The sequence below is a fragment of the Haliotis rubra genome, unplaced genomic scaffold (genome assembly GCF_003918875.1).
Source record: "Haliotis rubra isolate DU_JTF1 unplaced genomic scaffold, ASM391887v1 Scf379, whole genome shotgun sequence".
Taxonomy (NCBI): domain Eukaryota; kingdom Metazoa; phylum Mollusca; class Gastropoda; order Lepetellida; family Haliotidae; genus Haliotis; species Haliotis rubra.
The window spans coordinates 173,640-194,459 of record NW_025767056.1 but is presented as its reverse complement, the minus strand read 5'-3'; the positions used below and the strand labels follow the sequence as shown (position 1 = coordinate 194,459).

Below are 20,820 nucleotides of genomic sequence, written 5' to 3'. Positions count from 1 at the left end.
AGTTTAGTTTTACGCCGCTTTTAGCAGTATTCCAGCAATATCACGACAGGGGACACCACAAATGGGCTTCACATATTGCACCCATGTGGGGAATCGAACAGGGTCCTCGGCGTGACGAGCGAACAACTGAACCACTAGGCTACCCATCTTCCCCCCAAGACAACGCAGTTCGGTGTTATTGCGCTGAGACATGGCATCTTATAGGTTGCCATGAGTCGGTTGGAGTATTGCGGCGTTAAACAACATGTTATACTGCTTGATACTGGACAATAGATGTGCTTTCACATATCATGACTAACGGGATCGGGTGGTCAGTCTCGTTGACTTGGTTGACACATGTCATCGATTCCCAATTGCGCACATCGGTGCTCATGCTGTTGATCACTGGATTGCCTGGTCCAGACTCGATTATTTACAGACCGCCTCCATATAGCTGGAATATTGCTGAGTGTGGCGTAAAACTAAACTCACTCACTCAATGTTCATGTTATCGCCCATCGGTTTGAACTATCCCGTTTCGGTTATTTTATGTATATTTGTACTTGCCTTAGTGGCAGTAGAGTAGCCTGGTGGTTTAAGCGGTTTCTTGTCACGCAGCACCCCGGGTTCTATTCCCCATGTGGTGCAGTAAAACCCATGTGTGGTGTCCCTGGAGGAAATTGCAGGAATTTTGCTAAAAGCAGCGTTAGCCGCAACTCACTCACTCTTTGTACCTGTCAAACAAATTATCATCCATTATTGAAAAAACGTGTTAATGGAGATACACAAAACTATATGAATTGTTACCAACACTTGTCGTGAAAGCCAACCCCAAACAAACGTATTCTGATACGTTGAGATATCACTGAAACCTACAATGTACTACTCAACGTCAGCTGACGGATGAAATCTACAGAAATATACAAGCCGACGATCGAGCCTCGCCCATGTTGTACACAAGTAATTAACAGATCCCGAATACCAATAGACGAGGCTTGGCATCATCAGCACATCGATTATGTGAGGTATAAACTTATGAGCCGTTCAACTGTAGGTCAGTGATGCACGTGCTGCACGCGGCTACAGGGCGCGGCACATCAAAGCGCGGATGTAATGAACATAGTGCTGCAATAGACATCACTTGTGACAGTTGACGAGCGGTCGTGGTCTCGCTCTCTCCATGACACGCAACAAGTAGGACCAGGTATGTTGAACACGGTTTACAGTTCGTAACGGACAATAGCAACGTTACGAAGTGTGGGTTAGGATTAGGTAATTTCGGGGTTGGAGAAGACTGACATTTAACGTATTCATTGCGTTGCCTGAGGGAATATTTCTGTTGGACGGGGACCTTGAAATCTTATACGCAGTGAGTATTACAAGACAAATCTTATGGATAGCAACTTCTTGATTTATTTCTCACGCAGTGAGTATGGGTTGTGATTTATCCGATATCTCGTATGAGCGTTATATTGAAGTCGTGTATGTAAAGAAGTAGTCCAAACCTTGGAGAGAGGAAGTTCCGGGTTATAAATGTCCCACCAATCTATGCTGGTTGGAACACTTGATATAATTAGGGGTCAGACTTGTTTGACCGTGGGTCAGAGTACGGCGTTTATCGTTGAGGATGTTCTCAATCACTGGATTGTCTGGTCTAGACTCGATTTTGTACAGATCGACGTCATGTTTCTAGAATAAGGCTGAGTGTGGCAACATCGACACGCCTTTACTGGGGGTAGTTTCGTGATCGGGGCGGTGGGGTAGTCTAGTGGTTAAAGCGTTGGCTCGTCACGCCGAAGACCCGGGTTCGAATCCCCACATCGGTACAATGAGTGAAGCCCATTTCTGGTGTCCCCCGCCGTGATATTGCTGGAATATTGCTAAAAGCGGCGTAAAACCAAACTCAGTCAGTCAGTCAGTTTCGTGATCAGTTATATTTGGTTACCATTTCTGGGTTCGAATCCAAAATGATAACACAAGTTTAAAGAGTGGATTTGTATTAGAAAGCAACATATTATTTATGTTCCTCTGCTAGTCGACTTTGATCACTCTTTCAGGTGATATGAAAAAATGTATTCACAACGAGCATGCATGGAAGGTCACATTTCACCAAATAGCTGTCATCATCTATGGAGAGTTGCTTCCCTTTTCCATTTCAGGATCCATGGTAGTAGGTTCGACGATAGATACATATTATCCTTCTTCTGTAACCACCGCGCCCTTGCTGTGGACCCGTGAAGATCCGGGTTAGAATTGATCTTCAGTAACCCATACCTGTCGTAAGAGGCGACTAACGGGATTGGGTGGTCAGATTCGCTGACTTTGTTGACACATGTCATCGTATCCCAATTCCGTAGATCGATGCTTATGCTGTTGATCACTGGATTGTCTGGTCCAGACTCGATTAAACACAGGCCGGCGGCATATAGCTTGAATATTGTGCGGCGTAAACCTAAACTCACTCACTCACTCCGACCGACAGGCAGGGAAACAACAAGTACCATCGATTAACGTATTTTCCGTATGACGCGATTGAAATACCAGCCTTCCGCTCACCGACCACGCGCGTTATCAAACAGACCGTGAGGCGGTAATAGAGAAAGACCTGATGATTGACTTACATTCCTGTGGAACTGACAATGATGGAAAGTAACCCTTACTTCCGCATTTTAATACTTGACGGAATTGCATGTTCCGTGACAAATGAGGTGAGGTGAGGTGAAATTGGGTTTAACGTCGTGCTGGAGAATATTTCGCTCATATGACGACGTGCATGCATGTGTATGTGTATGTGCGGCTGCTTGTACTAGCCCAGACTTAAGCTGGTTTTATAGTGCTAGCCCACTAAGATACCATGCCGCAGTGAAGCATGAATACCCCACTCAGATACATTATACTGACTCCGAGCCTAGACCAGTCCTTGTTGTACCCATTAATGCCGAGCGCCAGGCAGGGACCAACAAGTACCATATTTTAACGTCTTTTGGTATGACGCAGCCGGGGATCGAACCCGCGACCTTCCGCTCTCCGGGCGGACGCTCTAACCACTACACCACGGAGGCGGTCCCGTGACAAATGTCGTATATCTACATACGGAATTTGCTTAGCACTTTTCGTTCTAGATTTCTGACATCCTGAACCTTCAGGTATCTTTTGCAAACATTTACATAATATATAATAATCAGGGAAATGCGGTCTGTGATACAGTGGATTGTATTCTCCACAAGAACACGCACGCACGCACGCACGCACGCACGCACGCACGCACGCACGCACACACACACGTTCATAAATTATGAACGGTGCCTGAAGAAAAAAGCGTTATTTTTCCGATTGATAACACAGTTAGGTGCTGACACTAATCCAAACAGTCTAAATGTGTTTGTTAGTAGGAGACGGGGATAGTATATATCAATTTAAAAGAACAGAAGTAAATATAACGTTTCAGATTGAAAAAAGAAACAAAACACCCGTGGTGTCCATCCTGTTCACGTCGGCTTGTTACCCGGCGCATGTACTGCACGAGCAATGTAAGACACACATGTGAAACACGCATTTACCGTTGGCGTGAGATTGGCCTCGTGCGGGAGTGGTTGTCGTGTTTACATTGAGGAGGCGAACCATTCGCATGATTTGCACGTGCATTCCTTGATTTAGGCTGAGGCAGTTGTTTATGCCTGTTGGCGCGTGAACAACAGGCCACTCAGATTTATATTGCTTTGATGTACAGATTGTTCTCGTCACGGTGTGGTTGAAATTAACTCACTCACTCAATCAACCACCCTTTGTTCTCAAACATTGAAGCCAGGGGGAATGTTTGCGCAACATGTCTGTTGCGGGTTCGATTCCCATAATGGGTAAAATTATTTGTGGTGTCCCCCGCCATGATATTTGAGTGAGTGAATTTAGTTTTACGCCGCTTTTAGCGATATTCCAGAAATATTACGGCGGGGGACACCAGAAATGAGCTTCACACATTGTACCCATGTGGGGATTCGAACCCAGGTCTTCGGCGTGACGAGCCAACGCTTTAGCCACTAGGCTACCCACCGCCCCTTCAGATCTTGGGGGAACGTTTACCCAACATGTCTGTGGAGGGGTTCGATTCCCATGATGGGTAAAGTCATTTGTGGGGTCCCCTGCCATGATACTTGAATATTTTTAAAACCGATTTTTTTATTAATGTAATTAAAGTAATTGATTTCAGTGCTCTTTAACTTTCGTTGATATCGTTAATAACATAAAACAATCATATTTTTGTGGCGGTCTAACCTGCGGTACTCGAGAGACGTGCTACCCGTCGTATAACCGCATTTATACCTAGTCACGTGATACGCTCGGATTCAAGTTTAAACAATGTTGTTTTCGTGTACCATGTAATTGCTGTTGGGAACACAATAATCATTGAGTTACAAAATGTAGCATTTATCGATTACACATTAGTTATTATTGTACAATGTACATATTTGGTTTATGCTTGTTTTATTTTCCAATTTTAAACTGAATTGCCTCTGTATATATTGTTAAACCTATTTACTTGTTGACGAAAGTGATAATTTATGCACGCATATTTTTTTCTTAGAAGTCATGCTTGGTGCATTTAACAATCCTTATGAATAGTTTGACTTGTTGTTTTCATAAATTTTGTTATAAAAAATCTGAATACTTTGTAAATAGTCCAATTTTAATATTGAACATTTTAAAACGTAAAAATGTTAAGATGTACTATGTGATTCATTCATAAACTCATTATTTTCATTCGAAAGAATAAATAATTTTGAGAAAATTATAGCTGTTTGTGACACAAAGGATTGCCGTGTACAACTGTATTTCATCATTGACTTCAATTCTTTCGCAAAAATGATTTCAGTATGCGAAGTGAATATGTTGCCATACTTTCGTAACGGTAGCCGAAGCATCGGGCGATACCGGCTTCGCGTAATGAGAACATAGCCTCATTATGCGGGACCACAGCCTCATACTCATTGCTATCCCATAATTTCTGCTTTTCTGGCTGTTCCGTCAATTGAACGTACATCAACCTGCGCATTATTGCGCGTTCGTGTGCGTTTCAAGGTAAGGTTTCTCTAATGTATATTCGGGTATTTTCATTCATCGGTCTTTCTTTTATCAAATGCATACGTGATATTGTATTACATGCGTTTTTATTTCTTACCGACAGGAAAGTTTTACAATTGGAAACCCCCCTTCGCCACCACACCCTAATGTTAACCGTATGACTCTATAGTCGAAGCTGAATTTGCGAATTTTGAACAATTCGCTCGGAGTAAGACAAGTTGAAACTGGGACCGTGCCCCCGACGCTTATTGAGAGGAATTGGGGGACGGAAGGGGGGACAGTAGTGATTCTGGACTGCTTCGCCGGACGGAAGGACCGAGCGACAACTATTGACTGGCGAGCGAGAACGACAATCTCCTCGTCAAAATGGCGTGCTGTCTAACAGAGGAATTGAAAGAGCAGAAGCGAATTAACCAAGAAATTGAACGCCAGCTTCGCAAGGACAAGCGGGATGCTAGACGCGAGTTGAAGTTGCTTCTATTAGGTAAGTATTTGCTGAAGAAATGCTTCATTTTGACCACATAATACATGTGTTTTTATTCCTGAAGTAAACGTCTGTCTTCGTATGTAGGGTTTACCAAGCAGCCATGTTGGCCAATAATTAAATGTTTAGAGCCATTTTGACATTATTATGTTGAATGCATCTATGCACTATAGGAATTGAGGTAGTATGCGAACGCAAGAGACGTTTGCAGCTTTATTTAGGTGTAAAATATCCTATGCCGGCAGTTGGTTTGGCTTGAAGTTAGCGTGGGACGCCATGTTGGATTTATACGGAACATTGATGCATATATAATTCATTTAGAACGATCTATATTCCTCGATGGCTGTGCACATGCAGATGGGGTATAGCGCGTGCAGGTGCACCCCAGTTGAAATATAACGCTATTCATATGTAATATTTCTTCTACGAGGGGTTAAGATAGGTCTACTTTTGTTCGGAGCTGGAAATCCAAGACAAGCAGTACCAAGTGGCATCTTCCGCCAACAGGGCCTTCGGATCTTGAAGTAAAGATACACTTGAAGATTTGCAGCCAAAATATTCCGTTATGTTACCATGTTCTCCAGTGCAGGTGCTCGTTGACTTAGGATGTGCAATACCCGTTTGTTTTGACAGTTGTCAAATGTACAATAGAGCATGAACACCGACTTGCTGCAGTACTGTCATGGCTGCTTCGGAAGCCAGCATTAATAAATCGTCTATTTTTGCAAATTATTTATGTAAATTATTTGATGAGTGTAAATAAAATGTTTTATTAGTGTATTTTAGCAGGGAAAGATTATAATGAGGGGGCTGTCCCTCATATCATCCTGTGTTGGGGTATTTGGGATTTGACAGAAGTGACATGATTTTGTGATCCATTTGCAAAGCAGACCCCCTCTCCCTGTTTTGTCTAAAACATAAATTGACTTGCAGATATCAGTGCTATATCGTCTGTGGAAGGATTTTGTTCTCGGAAAGGTGCTTAACATTAATATCAGTATGAATTTATCACCAAAACAATCAACTTTAGACTTTTCATTTTTATGGTGATGTTTAGTGAGTCTGTTGTGAGAAAAAATAACCCACTTTTCACTTTCCTGTCTAAGTACAGAATATGGGTGTTTTCCTGAAATGACCATTGTTGAGAGTTGCCAATCTTTGCCACAAGTACATTCAATCTAATGACAGTTGATTGTCAGTATTTCATCGATGCAGTGTTTTGTTTATTGCAGCTGGAAGCTCCATAAGTTTAAGAAGTACAGAAATGCAATGGGCTGAAAATCTATATATTACCAATTCCCTATTCTGTTACAAGCAATTTGAATATTACAAATGTTTGGCACAGTGGAAGTTAGGTACATGGATACTCGGGGCAAGAACCAACACAATCTTTTCATACTGAACCTTATCTTGTATTCCCACTGTTTTTTTTCTACTTTTGAAAATGCTTGAACCAAAATGGTTTCCAAATGAAGTGAAATTCAGGCTTCAGATTTCAAGTGAAGTATTATGATGATTGGATGGATTGGTTTGTTGTTTTACACCCCAGTCGGCAATACTCCAGCTATGTTGGATGGAAGCATTGTGCAGAGGCCCAGATAAGCTGCGTATCCGGGTAAAATATGCAGAGAAAATTTTCAATTACGCACTGAAAAAATAATTGTTGCATACCAGTTATGCATTTAAAATGTTAGATACGCAAAAAGTGTGAAACAAATGCGTACGGAATATATTTATAAAAATTGCTTGCGTAATGCAAAAGACATAGATTGCTATCAAGTTGTACTGTTAGTATAGGACAAGTGTTGTACTGGATTAGAGATTTTTTATGAAATCATTTCCATTATATTTAAGTTGGTTTTGATTAGGTATGACATAAGGCAGAACATACCTGCTTAGTAAACTTACTCAATGACATAATACTTAGGTGAGTAAAATGACTGAAATACGCACATATTTGAAAGCAGTGGGTAACGGAAAATGAAATACCCACTCAACATTCATAATACCCACTCCCCAAAAATACAGTGGGTACAGTACCCACATGAGCTAAACCTTATCTGGAGCTCTGAGCTATGTTGGATGGAAGCATTGTGTATCCGTTCTTGGGGGCAGTGGGGGTAGCCTAGTGGTTAGAGTGTTCGCTCATCATGCTGAATACCTGGGTTCGATTCCCAACATGGGTACAATGTGTGAAGCCCATTTCTGGGGTCCCCTACCGTGATGTTGCTGGAATGTTGCTAAAAGCGGGGTAAAACCAAACTCACTCACTCACTCTAACCGTGAGGCTTCCCCCACCTCTCCTCTAAACTAAAACTCACTCACTCACTGTCTGGTTAAGTATACTGTAGTGTATCTTTGGTGGTAAAAAAACATTGATTGGATCTGTAAAATGCAAGGTTGTTGGTCATGTTTAGCTTGAGAATTATGTAACCTGCTTATCAAGGTGGAAGAATTTGTAAGAGATTTTGAAATGGGAATCTTCTGTCTTCATGACGGGGCTGTGACATAGTCTAGTGGTAAAAGTGCTCGCTCATCACGCCAATCACCTGGGTTTGATTTCCCACAAGGGTACTATGCGGAGGCCCATATCTGGTGTCCTTTGCCATGATATTGCTGGAATATTGCTAAAAGCGGTGTAAAACTAAACTCGCCCCTTTCTAAATCCAAACCCTTTAACCTCCTTTACTCGGGAGGGCCTGGTCTGACTCAGTGAGGACAATCAACACTAGATATAATGAAGTCGGCGATATCGATTTTCTGATATAATAAATCTATTCTTTCAATAGTTTTGAAATAATGAGCCCCGTCATGATATTGCTGGAATATAAAATATCACAATATAAAATTGGCTTTAACTAAATTTAACTCACTCACGCTTTATGACAGTGTAGAGAGTGATCCTTAAGAAGTGTGGTAGCTTTCCACACTGTAGTCGTTTAAAAATTGTCTTAAGGGTGGGAGGTAATTCTGTAGCAAAGACCCTGACAGTATGTAACATTTGGTGTTAACCTGTATGTGGGTCATGCTCATGCTATCAATCCCTGGTTTACTTCTGATTGTGGGGCGGTGGGCTAGCCTAGTGGTTAAATCGAGGTTCGATTCCCTACATGGGTACAACAGGGATTTACGTTGAGTCCTGTATTTGAGGGTCCCTGGGACTCATGCTTAGAATTTTCAGGGGTATCATGGGGTATCATTGTGTATCATGATAAACACATTAATTGTTACTGTAATTAAATTGCAAATGATACCATAACCCAGCTAGTAGCAAACTCAGTGATAACTTATTGTTACTTGATTGGAAATTTTTAGAATGATTTTGACTTTTCTATGTCCCTGTGGATGCTCTAATAAATTTTGTTGTGTCCATTGTCAATTTTTATGGGTATAGGACGCAGGAATTTGCGTCCTGTAAATCCCTGGTACAATGTGTGAAGCCCATTTCATGGCGGCTGTCTGTAAATAATCGTGTCTGGGCCAGACAATCCAGTGATCAACAGCATGCACATTCATCTGCGTAATTGGGAACCGATGACTTGTCAACCCAAGCAGCGAGCCTGACCATCCCATCCCGTTAGTCACCTCTTACAACAAGCACGGGTTACTGAGGATCAATTCTAACCCAGACCTTCACGGGGTCTACAGGTACAGACTAGTACACACAGACAGGGCACATATATGTGTATCCAAGTTAGCAATATAAAAGTGTTAGACACTGTTAAACCCCATTTCCCCCTTCATGACACATCCAAGATTTTAAGAATTGGTGTTATAAATTATCATAAGAAATGCAAATCCGAGTACCGATCAAGAAAGTGACATTTTACCTCTCTGCAGCGGGTCGTAACAAGTGACTAAATGGCCCATTGACCTATCTTATCTTGTGGGGTAGCCTAGTGGTAAAGTGTTCGCTCATCACGCCAAAGGCACAGGTCTGATTCACCACATAGGCAGAATGTGTGGAGGCAGTTTCTGGTGCCCACACCATGATATTGCTGGAATATTGCTAAAAGCAGCGTAAAACTAAACTCACTCAATTCCACGCACTCTTGTTACGGCGTAAAAATCACTCACTCACTACTCGATCTTGCACATGGATTGTAGTTCAAAGTGTCAATCACTGGATTGTCTGGTCCAGACCTGTTTATCAAGAGGCTGATCTATAGCAGGAGCATTATTTAGTGGAGCCTGGAAAACACACCCAAGTAATGAAATTAAGAGAGGCATTTCAAAGATTGGACAAGTAGACTGACAGGTTTATAGCCCTGTGTAAACGTAAAATATTGTTATATTACTACCGCCCAGACTGGTGACGTGATACACAGAATGAGTGAGTTTGTTTTTTCTCAGCAATATTCCAGCTATATGGCAGCGGTCTGTAAATAATTGAGCCTGAACCAGACAATCCAGTGATCAACAGCATGAGCATCAATCTAAGCAATTGGGATACAATAACATGTGTCAACCACGTCATTGGGTCTGACCACCCGATGACCAGTTCTATAGCGGGAGCCAGTCCAGACTTGACTGTTTACAGACTGCCACCATATAGCTGGAATATTGCCGAGTGAGGCGTTAAGCCACAAACAAACCTTAAGGGCATGGTGATCGTATGAAGTATGGTAGTTACTAGGGCTTGGTATTGCAGAGAATTTTCATATTGCAATATATTACGATGCGAAATCATATTTAGCGATATGTATTGCAATATATTGCAAGAGGTTCTTTTTTAACAAAAAACTACTTATAATCAAGTTAATGCTTGATTTATAAAGCAAAAACACAACATGTCACCATGCTTGATTATGCTTTAATAAAAACTTTTGATCATGACAAAATAAAAATGTAAATAATATTTGGCACAAATAAAAAAAGGAAAGGAACAATTTATAAAACGGAAATATCTGAAGATTTCCGAGTGTTGCAAAGTCTTTTCGAATGCATGTCAAAATACCGGTTTTCAATCTGTGTATCGCAATACGTATCGTTTTCATGTCTGAACCGGTTATATTGCGCAGCCCTAGTAGTTACAATCACCTCAGCTCCAGCATCGCTTTGTACAACAACACCCAGAGCAGGTGTGTTCAGTATTTTACTTTTCTTTGTGGAGGGGCTGTGATAAGTGAATGAATTATATATATCACAGTCAGCAGTTTTCAATGTCATCATTCTTGCAGTCACCAGATTGTCTGGTCCAGACTTAATTATTGACGCACCAAGGACACATGGAAATTTGCGGCATTTAACAAGAAACAAGGATACAAACTGTTCAGTTCAGTCAACCTTGGCATGAGAAATTAAACATTATTGGTATGATAGCACAAAATTCACTTCACAAAATGTATACACACAATCGTCATTATGGGGTAGCCTAGTGGCTAATGTGTTGGCTTGTGACGCCGAAGACCCCGGTTTGATTCCCCACATGGGTATAATGTGTGAAGCCCATTTCTGGTGTCCCCGTCGTGATATTGCTAAAAGTGGAGGGCCCACAGAGGGACTCATCACAGAGGGCCCAATACTAAGCTGAAATCCCTTGATATACCCTGTCAGTGATTTATGACACTAGCAGGATCGGCTCATCAGAGTTACCTTTTTACGCATGTCATCCAAATTTATGAGAAAGTTTTCATAACCAACTCTCATTTTGTGTCAGACCAGTCAGGGCTTGATATAGTGCTTTGTTACTTGCACTGGTGCAACCCAATATTACAGAGTCCAACCTAATTCTTAGTATATATTGCACCAGGTGCAAGTCAATTTTTGAGAAATAAAGCAAATGTAAATCTAACATAAGCATAATTATGTCAGCTCATTTTTCTTATCAACTTTGAATAATTCAATAGCTTTTTTCTTTCATTACATATTGCAATAAAAGCAGTGCAACTGGAATTTGGCTGATGCAACTAGGTTTTTATCTTAGGTTGCACCTGGTGCAAGTAGTTTACCATCTCTTTAAATCGAGCCCTGCCAGTTAACATTGAGACTAGAATAGGTCTTCAGCAACGCACCTGTGGCACCATGCATGTGGACAGGGTCAATACTTGATTTGAGCGGTCAGGCATGCACTCTTGATGCATGTCATCCCATTCAAACTGATATGTGCCGATGATGTCAATCACTGGATTGTTTGGTCCAGTCTCAATTATTTGTACACTGCTGCCATGCAACTGGAATAATACGGAGTGGAATAGACGCACACAGAAGGAAATGTCAGGATTCATTGTCAGCATTTTAGAAGTAATCCACATAAAAAGTGAACAATTTATGGATCTCAACTTCATTATCCTTGTCAGAAGTCTACAAGCATGGATACAAGTCGCTGTAAACTTTAGCAGATAGATGCTTATGATGTCAATCTCTGGATTCACAGACGTGAATATTTACAGACTGGCACAATGTACATAGGCGGAGCCAGGAATTTTCAAAGGCAGGGTTTGAAATACCCCATATATTAGTGTGCCATGGCACGGTAATTATTGAAATGGCACGGCTAAAAAATGTTCTCAGTGCCCTTTTGACACGCCTGATTTTTCAGAGACATAACTCACATTGAGTCATTTAATCCCCAAAACAATTATTTTTTCCCAAATTTAATAATACCATACATATTTGAATGCTCATAAACCCATTTCTTTATTTAACCATAAATTTCAAATGAGTATTATCATTGTCATTTATTCTAAAAACCTGTGGGCATACTCAATTTCTGAAAGGCACACCTAAAATATTTGTCTGGTGCCCTAAGGCACACTTAGTAAAAAAAGTATTTCTATCCCTGAAAGGGGTGTGTGTGTGTGTTGGGGTTGGGGTTCAAACCCCCTGAATCCCCCCTTGGCGCCACCAGTGCAAAACATTAGCTTCAATGTGGTCTTTAGTAAATTTTCGAGGGAAGGGGGGCTTTCCTCTTTCTCTTCTCCCCCTATTCTCTTCTCTCTCCCCCCATCCGCCAATGATGTCGTTCCTCATAATAAGGAAGTCGACATCCATAAAATTGTCTTCCTCATGCGTACCACCTCTAAATGCCAATTAAAAACCTGAAATCAAATCTTGATTTGCCCAAGTTACGTTTCTAGGTTTGTCTGCTCTATACCTTTGTGGTAAACATCTCACCTTTTGCTTTCCTCCCTCAATATGTTAAATGGTGTGAAACAACTAGGAAACTGTTGAAAATGGTTAACTGCAATCTCCTTTGTTAGCACTCAGAGGTGTGAAAATGGTTTTGTGTAATCGTTTTGCGTGTGATCACTGAACAAACACACAAAGTCCGCATAATCTTAGAATTTAGCATTTCTTGATTAAATTGCTAAAAAATTGAAATTGAAAGAAGTTCTTGTTGTAGGATGAAAGAGAGCAAACATCACAAGTATGACTGATCCAAATGTAAAAAGTTAGCAGGTCTTAAAAAAATATGAAAAATCATTTGAAACAAGTTCTAACTACAGGGAAAGAAACCGTTTGAAATTTTCTACTTGACCAGAGGACCAGTGAGTTGACAATAATTAGTGGTCCTGTCCGTACTTCGCTGGTCCAAAACACCATTCGTAGATGTCGATTTACTTAACTATCACAAAATTAGCTGGCCACCAGGACCACTGCAAATTTATTATTTAGTGGTCCTGATGAGTTTTTACTAGGCAGGGACCACAGGACCAGAGTAAATTTCTCACACTGTAAATGTAGGTTAAGTGTGAAGATCGCTACTGTTTGTCCAAATGTATACAGCAATGTTGACTTCCTTGTTTTGATTTCATGGTGTCGCATTGTTTAATATGTATAGTGTATATACTGCAGGGGTGGAAATAACCCATTGCCTGATGCCCGAGTCCAGTGTTTTTTTCTGTCGGGCAAGCAAATTTGTATATCAACCTGTACTGGTGTCCAGTTCATATTCCAATGTTAGTTATGTTGTTTATTTAAAAGATCAACAAGAAAATCGGCCGGTATAGTAGGACAAAAAAGCTTTGCGTTCCTAAAAAGCATAGCTCTAAAAATCTTAAGTGTGCATGGTCCCCCCATATAATTTTGAAACTGAGATGTTATTTCCTTGCATTTAGAGCATGTTGTCATCATTCGCAAGTCAAATTAGCTGAGAGCATCTTTATTTTCTTTTGTTTCCTTGGGGAAAATACAATTTTCGGTTGCTTGTTTCCAGAACACAAAATGCTTTGCGTGCAGAACAATTGGCTTCATGATCTCAAACAACTTTCAGAAGACATGTATATTTCTTTCTCAATCATATTTGTGATAAAACCCCATTCTGGGATGATACTTGGGACTTGTGGATTTTCTTTGGATATGAGTCAAAATTTACCTTTGAACCATTTCTTCTTGACAATTTTATCTTGCAACTTCCCTGGCTCTAGGACAAATAAAGACCCGGGTTAGAATTGATCTTCAGCAACCCATGCTTGTCGTTAGGCGATAGGGTGGTCAGGCTTGCTGAATTGGTTGACATGTCATCGTATGCCAGTTGCATAGATGGATGCTCATGATGTTGATCACTGGATTGTCTAGTCCAGACTCGTTTCCTTATAGATTGCCACCATATGGCTGAGTGTGGGGTGGCGATAAACAGCAAACAAACAAACCTTAACAGGGGAAGGGGTAGCCCAGTGGTTAAAGCGTTGGCTCGTCACACCTAAGACCCGGGTTCGAATCCCCACTTGGGTACAATTTGTGAAGCCCATTTCTAGTGTCCCCTGCCGTGATGTTGCTGGAATATTGCTTAAAGTGGTGTAAATCCAAACTCAGTCAGTCAGTCTAAAACAGACATCATAATTTGTTTGAAGCAGCTAGAAGCTCCAAAGTTCACCCTCAAGTAAATTTTCGAGAATTCAGAGTGTGCTCCATATCAAAAGTATAGTGCTGTATTTCAAGTTAAAGGTAAATGCTTTCAAATTGCAGTGTAGTTGACATAGTTTTCGCGGCATATATTTTTTCACCTGGAACTTACTGTGTGATTAGGATTCCAATGATGCCATGTTAGGAATTTTTATACATGCATGTCTTGCTGAAGTCCTCGGTTGGAATTTTGGGTACAATGTGTGAAGCCCATTTCTGGTATCCCAGATGTTGCTGGAATATTGGTAAAAGTGGCACAAAACCAAACTCACTGATACATGAGTGATACCAAGTTTTGTTTATCGTTGGTTATGTAAACCAATTGGAATGAGACATCTTATAAAAATGTCGTTCTCATGCACTCAGATCAGAAGTTGTACCTTGTGTAAACTCGATTGATTGGATCGTCATACTCGAGGACTTCGTTGATGTTGTAATCGTAGTGATGGATGGTTGCTCACAGTGCACATCGCAGGATTTTGGTATCATCTATTAGCTGCTGTTATATTGCTAGAATATTCTGAGTAGGGCATTAAACACCAAAGAAAAATGATTTTTTTTCACTTACAGTTGTCAGTAAATAATGGCAATGATTATGTAGTTGAAGTAATTAGCTGTCAGACCGATGTGTGAGTGCATACTTTGTTAAGGATTTTAGCAATATTTGTCAAATTCTGTTGAGTCGGGTGTGAGGACTGAGGACAGCAGAAATGGGCTTCACAGATTGTACCCATGTGGGGAATCAAACCTGGTACTTAGCTGTGATGAGTGAAAAAGGTCTAACCATGAGGGGGTGGTGGGGTAGCCTGGAGGTTAAAGTGTACGCTCATCACCCAGGTTCGATTCCCCACATGGGTACAATGTGTGAGGCCCATTTCCGGTGTCCCCCACCGTGATATTGCTGGAATATTGCTAAAAGCGGGGTAAAACCAAACTCACTCACTCACTCACTCTAACCATGAGGCTTCCCCCACCTTTCCCTTAGATGTATGAATACATGGAGGTTTATTGCAAGCTATCCAGGCTATCGAACTCGGTACATAAGATCTTCAATATCAGTAGGTTTAGATAGCCAACAAGGAAGTTATGTTTGGTAGACATTGTGGAGTCTGATAAGTGTATCTATGACATTGATGAGAAGATAATACAGCCTTCTACTGTCAATCACTACACTGGAGTACTTGATTGTCACTCATCAAGTTGCTGACTCTCGAATATCCTATCTGTAAAAGTTAAAAATATGTGCTCCTTTCATAGTCTTTGTTGAAAATGAATCTTCACCAACTGCTGCTTGTCTTAAGCTCTTACGCTTGTCGTAAGAGGCGACTAACGGGATCGGGTGGTCAGGCTCGCTGACTTGGTTGACACATGTTCCCAATTGCGCAGATCGATGCTCATGCTGTTGATCACTGGATTGTCTGTTCCAGACTCGATTATTTTCAGACCGCTGCCATATAACTGGAATATTGCTGAGTGCAGCATAAAACTCAACTCAACTCACTCACTCACTCACTCACTCACTTAAGCTCTTACAGATGGGATTGAGTTTTCAGGTTCAGTTACTTGTCAGATACATCTCAACATGTTCCATTTATGTAGGTCGACGTTCGTTATGTCAATCACGGGATTGTTCAGCCTGACCTTAGTTGGAATATTGCTGAGTGCAGAGTTAAACCACAAAGAAATATGAAATGAGTCAGTAATAGCAGTACTAATAAAGCTGAAAGATACATTTGAATCTGTTAAAGTAGCATAAATGTGAAATTTCTGTTTACTAATATAGATGGGATATCCGATTTTCCGTCTCTGAATGTCTTTCCTCTCTTATGGGGCGGTGGGGGTAGCCTAGTAGTCAAAATGTTCACTGGTCACGCCGAAGACCCGGGTTCGGTTCCCCACATGGGTACATTGTGTGAAACACATATCTGGTGTCCCCCAGCCGTAATATTGCAAGATTGTTGCTGGAATATTGCTAAAAGCAGCGTAAAACATACTCACTCACTTTATTCTTTTATAAACGGTTTGATTTCCTAGTTAATCGACAAGGATTGTTGCTCTCATTATGATTCCTGGCTTGTCACGAGTTGAATATTTTAGAGGTTGCAGTCATATTGCTAGAATACTGCTAAATGGAGTGCTAGTCAGAGGCCCAGATAAGCTGCGTATCTGGGTAAAATACGCATAGAATTACGCATTGAAAAATAATTGTTGCGTACCAATTACGCATTTAAAATGTTAGATACACAGAGAGTTTAAAACAAATGCATGCAGAATATATTTATAAAATTAGCTTGCATTATGAAAAAGACATCGATTGCTATCAAGTTGTACTGTTAGTCTAGGACAAGTCTTGTACTGTCAGTATAAGATGAGTGATTTTTTATGAAATCATTTCCATTATATTTAAGTTGGTTTTGATTAGGTATGACATAAGGCAGAACATACCTGCTTAGTAAACTTACTCAATGACATAATACTTAGGTGAGTAAAATGACTGAAATACGCACATATTTGAAAACAGTGGGTAACTGAAAATGAAATACGTACTCAACATTCATAATACCTACTCCCAAAAATACAGTGGGTATAGTACCAACATGAGCTAAATCTTATCTGGAGCTCTGGCTAGTTAGTTTTCTATCTGTCTGCTATATTTCTTTGGCGATGTGACCTGGCCATCACAATTCTCCATACAGAGGTAAATCCCTTGGGCATACCAGAAACCTGTCATTGTGAGTTTGAATCCAGTGATGTTTCTCGGTTTGTCTGCAGCATACCATCGCTCATGAGTTTCACCAGAGTGGAAAATGTCTCTAAGACATGTGTCAATTTAGTTATTTTCTCCCACATCAAGTCGATGTGATGTACCTGTAATACTGTTAATGGTAGTACTGAACACAACTCACTCACTGTTATGTTTCTATAGTAATAGTACAGTTATCAGGGGTGGTGGGGTAGCCTAGTGGTTAAAGTGTTTGCTCGTCATGCTGAAGACCTGGGTTCAATTCCCCATAAGGGTACAATGTGTGAAGATAATTACTGGTGTCTCTTTCCCCCCTGTGATATTGCTGTTACATTGATAAAAGTGTCATAAAACTAAACTCGCTCACTCACTAATACAGTCATCATCAGGTTCACTACGATGTGGGTGTCAAGGTCGCCAACATGATGACATGTGATGTACATGTCAATGTGTAGATAAGTGATATGTCCGTGTATAGTGCTTAATATTAGAAGTGGCAATAGGAAGCAGTCTCTTGAGGTTGAGTGCTAGGTGTCATGTGTTCAGACCGATTCTTTGCCATATAGAGGTCACAGAAGCAGTAATGTCGTGTAAACAGATCTACCACAGAGCCTGATCTCATTTAGATCCATTTCGGCACTCACTGTTACATGCAGATTGGGCTGCATGTTGATGTGGCTTGAAAACAAAGCAATCCCTTTACTGTGAAGTAGTGGTGGTCCGATAAATTGAAATAATCGAAGATTGGTCGCAGTGGCCAAACGACCAAGCAATCGATCACATTTTCTCATAATCGAACACAAACGATTTTGGAACCGCTGTAATAGTGTTTGAAATACTTGATGATGGAACATATCTGGAACGTTGTCAGAACAGGACGTTGGCCTGAAAACGTGTTTATTTCTAAGAAAACTCACTTCACTGTCTGAAAAGTCATGACTGAATATTTCTTGAAGAATCTGGGAAGTTAATGTTACACTGGAACTGAATCATTTTACACTGGATGTGAAATCTGCAAATGTAATTTGTGCAGTTTCTAAAAACAACAACAGAGAACCAAATGTTTGTTTCTTTATACTTATCTGCAACTACAACCTCAATAGGAAAATCTAAAAAATGACGCTAACCAATTTTTTTCGATGATTGGTTGTTGGTATTGAACCAATCATCAATTGTGGAATTTCAACCAATTCCCAACATTACTGTGAAGTATGCTGAAAGCTGGTTGAAATGTGAACTCAGTAATTTCTTACATTTTTATCAACTGAGAAAGACAGATGCAGAGTTGCTTCCCTTGGCACACAAGAAACGAGATCATAGAGATTGATAATCGTTAACTGAATATTGATCAGATATCAATAAATATCAGATACTGGCTGTGAGCAAAAAGGCACCCCCTCTTCCTTAAAAAGAATCTGAAGAAATCAACGTATTTCACATCACGGGTGAGTGGTGACATGTTTAAGCCTGGATTACAAACAAAACACTGTCAAGACCATACTTTAGATGCTGCCCATGAATAAAGACTTAACTTGTCAGTTTATTTTAAAATGATATTTCATACAACAGTTTATGTATCATAATATCGATGACACAATTTTCCATAGTAATTAATAATTTTTCCCACATTGACAATATTCCCGATTATCAATATCTTCCATTCCCACGCTTTTAGCAATTCATTCCAGCATGGGTATCATCGGTGTCCCTTGCTATGACACCAGAAATAGGCTTCACACTCACTTGCAAACATTGTACCCAACAAATTGTTAGTCCATAGTCATCAATAATCAAACAAAACCCATGTTGGTTTTCATAACTCAGTACTTTGGGTTGATTTTGCGGCGCATTTAACCATGCTAAAATCTACCCCAGAACACCACCCTCTTTAGCTGGTGGAGTGGGGCAAATAGTAACATACCTTAGTGGTGAACCCCCTATTGTACATGGCTACCATTGACCAAGCTGGCTGGGGAAGGAAGGGTTCAGATTGATGGGCTGACATCAACCTCGGCACAATCTTGTGTTGATTGAAGCCCATTTCTGGTGTTCCCAATATTCCGTGATATTGCTGGAATATTGCTAAAAGGAAGCGAACCTTAGCTTAAAATGCTAAACTCAGTCAGTCAGTCAGTCTTTTGCTGGTGATGAATCCTTGTTCACAGCTATTGCAGTGAATCATGAAAACTTGTGAAAAGAAATTTAGTGCCAGACCTTAATGTCAAATACCAATATTCACCAGTGGTAATAAAAGGAACAGAAACTGATACAGGCCGACGCATGTTTTTCTGGCATGGCTATGTAGAGGTCCAGTACAAACTGGGAGCTTTGGGTGTGTCTAGTTCAATCTTGTTTTGCATTGGCTCATCAACGTCTGATCACCATAGGCCAGACAAGGTAGGGTCAAGGACAATAATAATAATAATAAAAAGTCATTTTCTATAGCTCAGTCTGCAAACACCCAAGTGATTGCTTGGGGCACTTTATCAGAATCAGATTATTATTACACCAGACAACCCAAGCTGCCTGTTAGGCGCTAGAAGGTTATAGTCACATGACTTTTTCCAACCGGGTACCCATTTTCTGCTGGGTGAACAGAGACAATTTTGAACAAACTCACTTCCCTAAGGTGATGCCACATATATCACATTGCTTTGCAATAACATTGTTGCAGTTTGTTCCTGAAAAACGACCTCCAAACTAGATGTTCAAGGGACTTCTAGAATTATAATGCCCATCTGAAATATGAATGTTTTGTAATGAAATGGTGGTGTTATAATTACATGCTATTTCTTATCACGAATTCGGCACAATTGTGGCCTTGGTCTTTCAGGAACGTAGTTTTATTTCCATTGTAGGTATTTGCACACACTTAATGAACATCAAAATCGCTATAGAAGATCAGGGGTGGAAATAACCCATTGCCCGACTCCCGAGTCCAGTTGTTTTTTCTGTCGGGCCAGCAAATTTGTATATCACACTGTACCGGTGTCCAGTTGATTTTCCAATATTAATTATGTTTATTTAAAAAATCAACAAGAAAACGTCTGGTATAGTGGAAAAATTATCAGGGCAAGTGATTTTACATGTGCCACTGTTCCGAGTACACTAGAAATTTAAAATTTATTTCCACCCCTGAAGATCCGACTGTTCTGGTGTCTTGATAAGTATGTGTATGTTCCCCAGCATAGATTGTCAAAGAACAATATTTGCAGCTTCAGTTTCTCCTCAGTGATTAGCCTTGGAAGCTTGGATTGCCTGTAATGGTAGACAGGTTGGAGTTAAGATAGTAAAACTGGAGCTGACGGCAGTGAACAGACTGTGTGTGACCCACTGGTTGCATTGCTGGTCATTCATCCCACAACAAGCATTGATAATAACACTGCCGGCCGGCTGGCCAGCCAGCCAACAGCCAGCCAGCCAGGCAACCCAGAACACTGCATGAAGGAGTTGAGCCATTACAGATCAATACTGGCTTGTGGTTGATGCATGCTCCATGAAGATGTCGCGGGCAGCCTGTTGGGTGTGGCTGCTTGTAGTCCACCGTGAGCTGTAAGCACTGACTCAGTAATTCCCTCCTTATCGACAAGATCTATATACTGACTCACTCACTCTGCCCTGCTATTGTGTGAGGTTTAGGCTCTTTGGATGGCAGTGGTGGGATTCACTTGGGAGGTGTACGAGTTGC

General features: G+C 40.7%; 1 protein-coding gene across 1 annotated transcript in view; it reads left to right on the top strand.

Annotated features, from left to right (window-relative positions):
• Window positions 1-4,973: 4,973 nt before the first annotated feature.
• The window catches only part of LOC124286219 (guanine nucleotide-binding protein G(q) subunit alpha), a 41,555-nt gene continuing 25,708 nt past the window's right edge, over window positions 4,974-20,820 (top strand). The window contains exons 1-2 of the mRNA XM_046722558.1: window positions 4,974-5,055; window positions 5,162-5,542. Of these exons, the coding sequence (XP_046578514.1) occupies window positions 5,425-5,542 (118 nt within the window). The 5' untranslated portion in view covers window positions 4,974-5,055; window positions 5,162-5,424. The remainder of the gene's footprint in view (window positions 5,056-5,161; window positions 5,543-20,820) is intronic.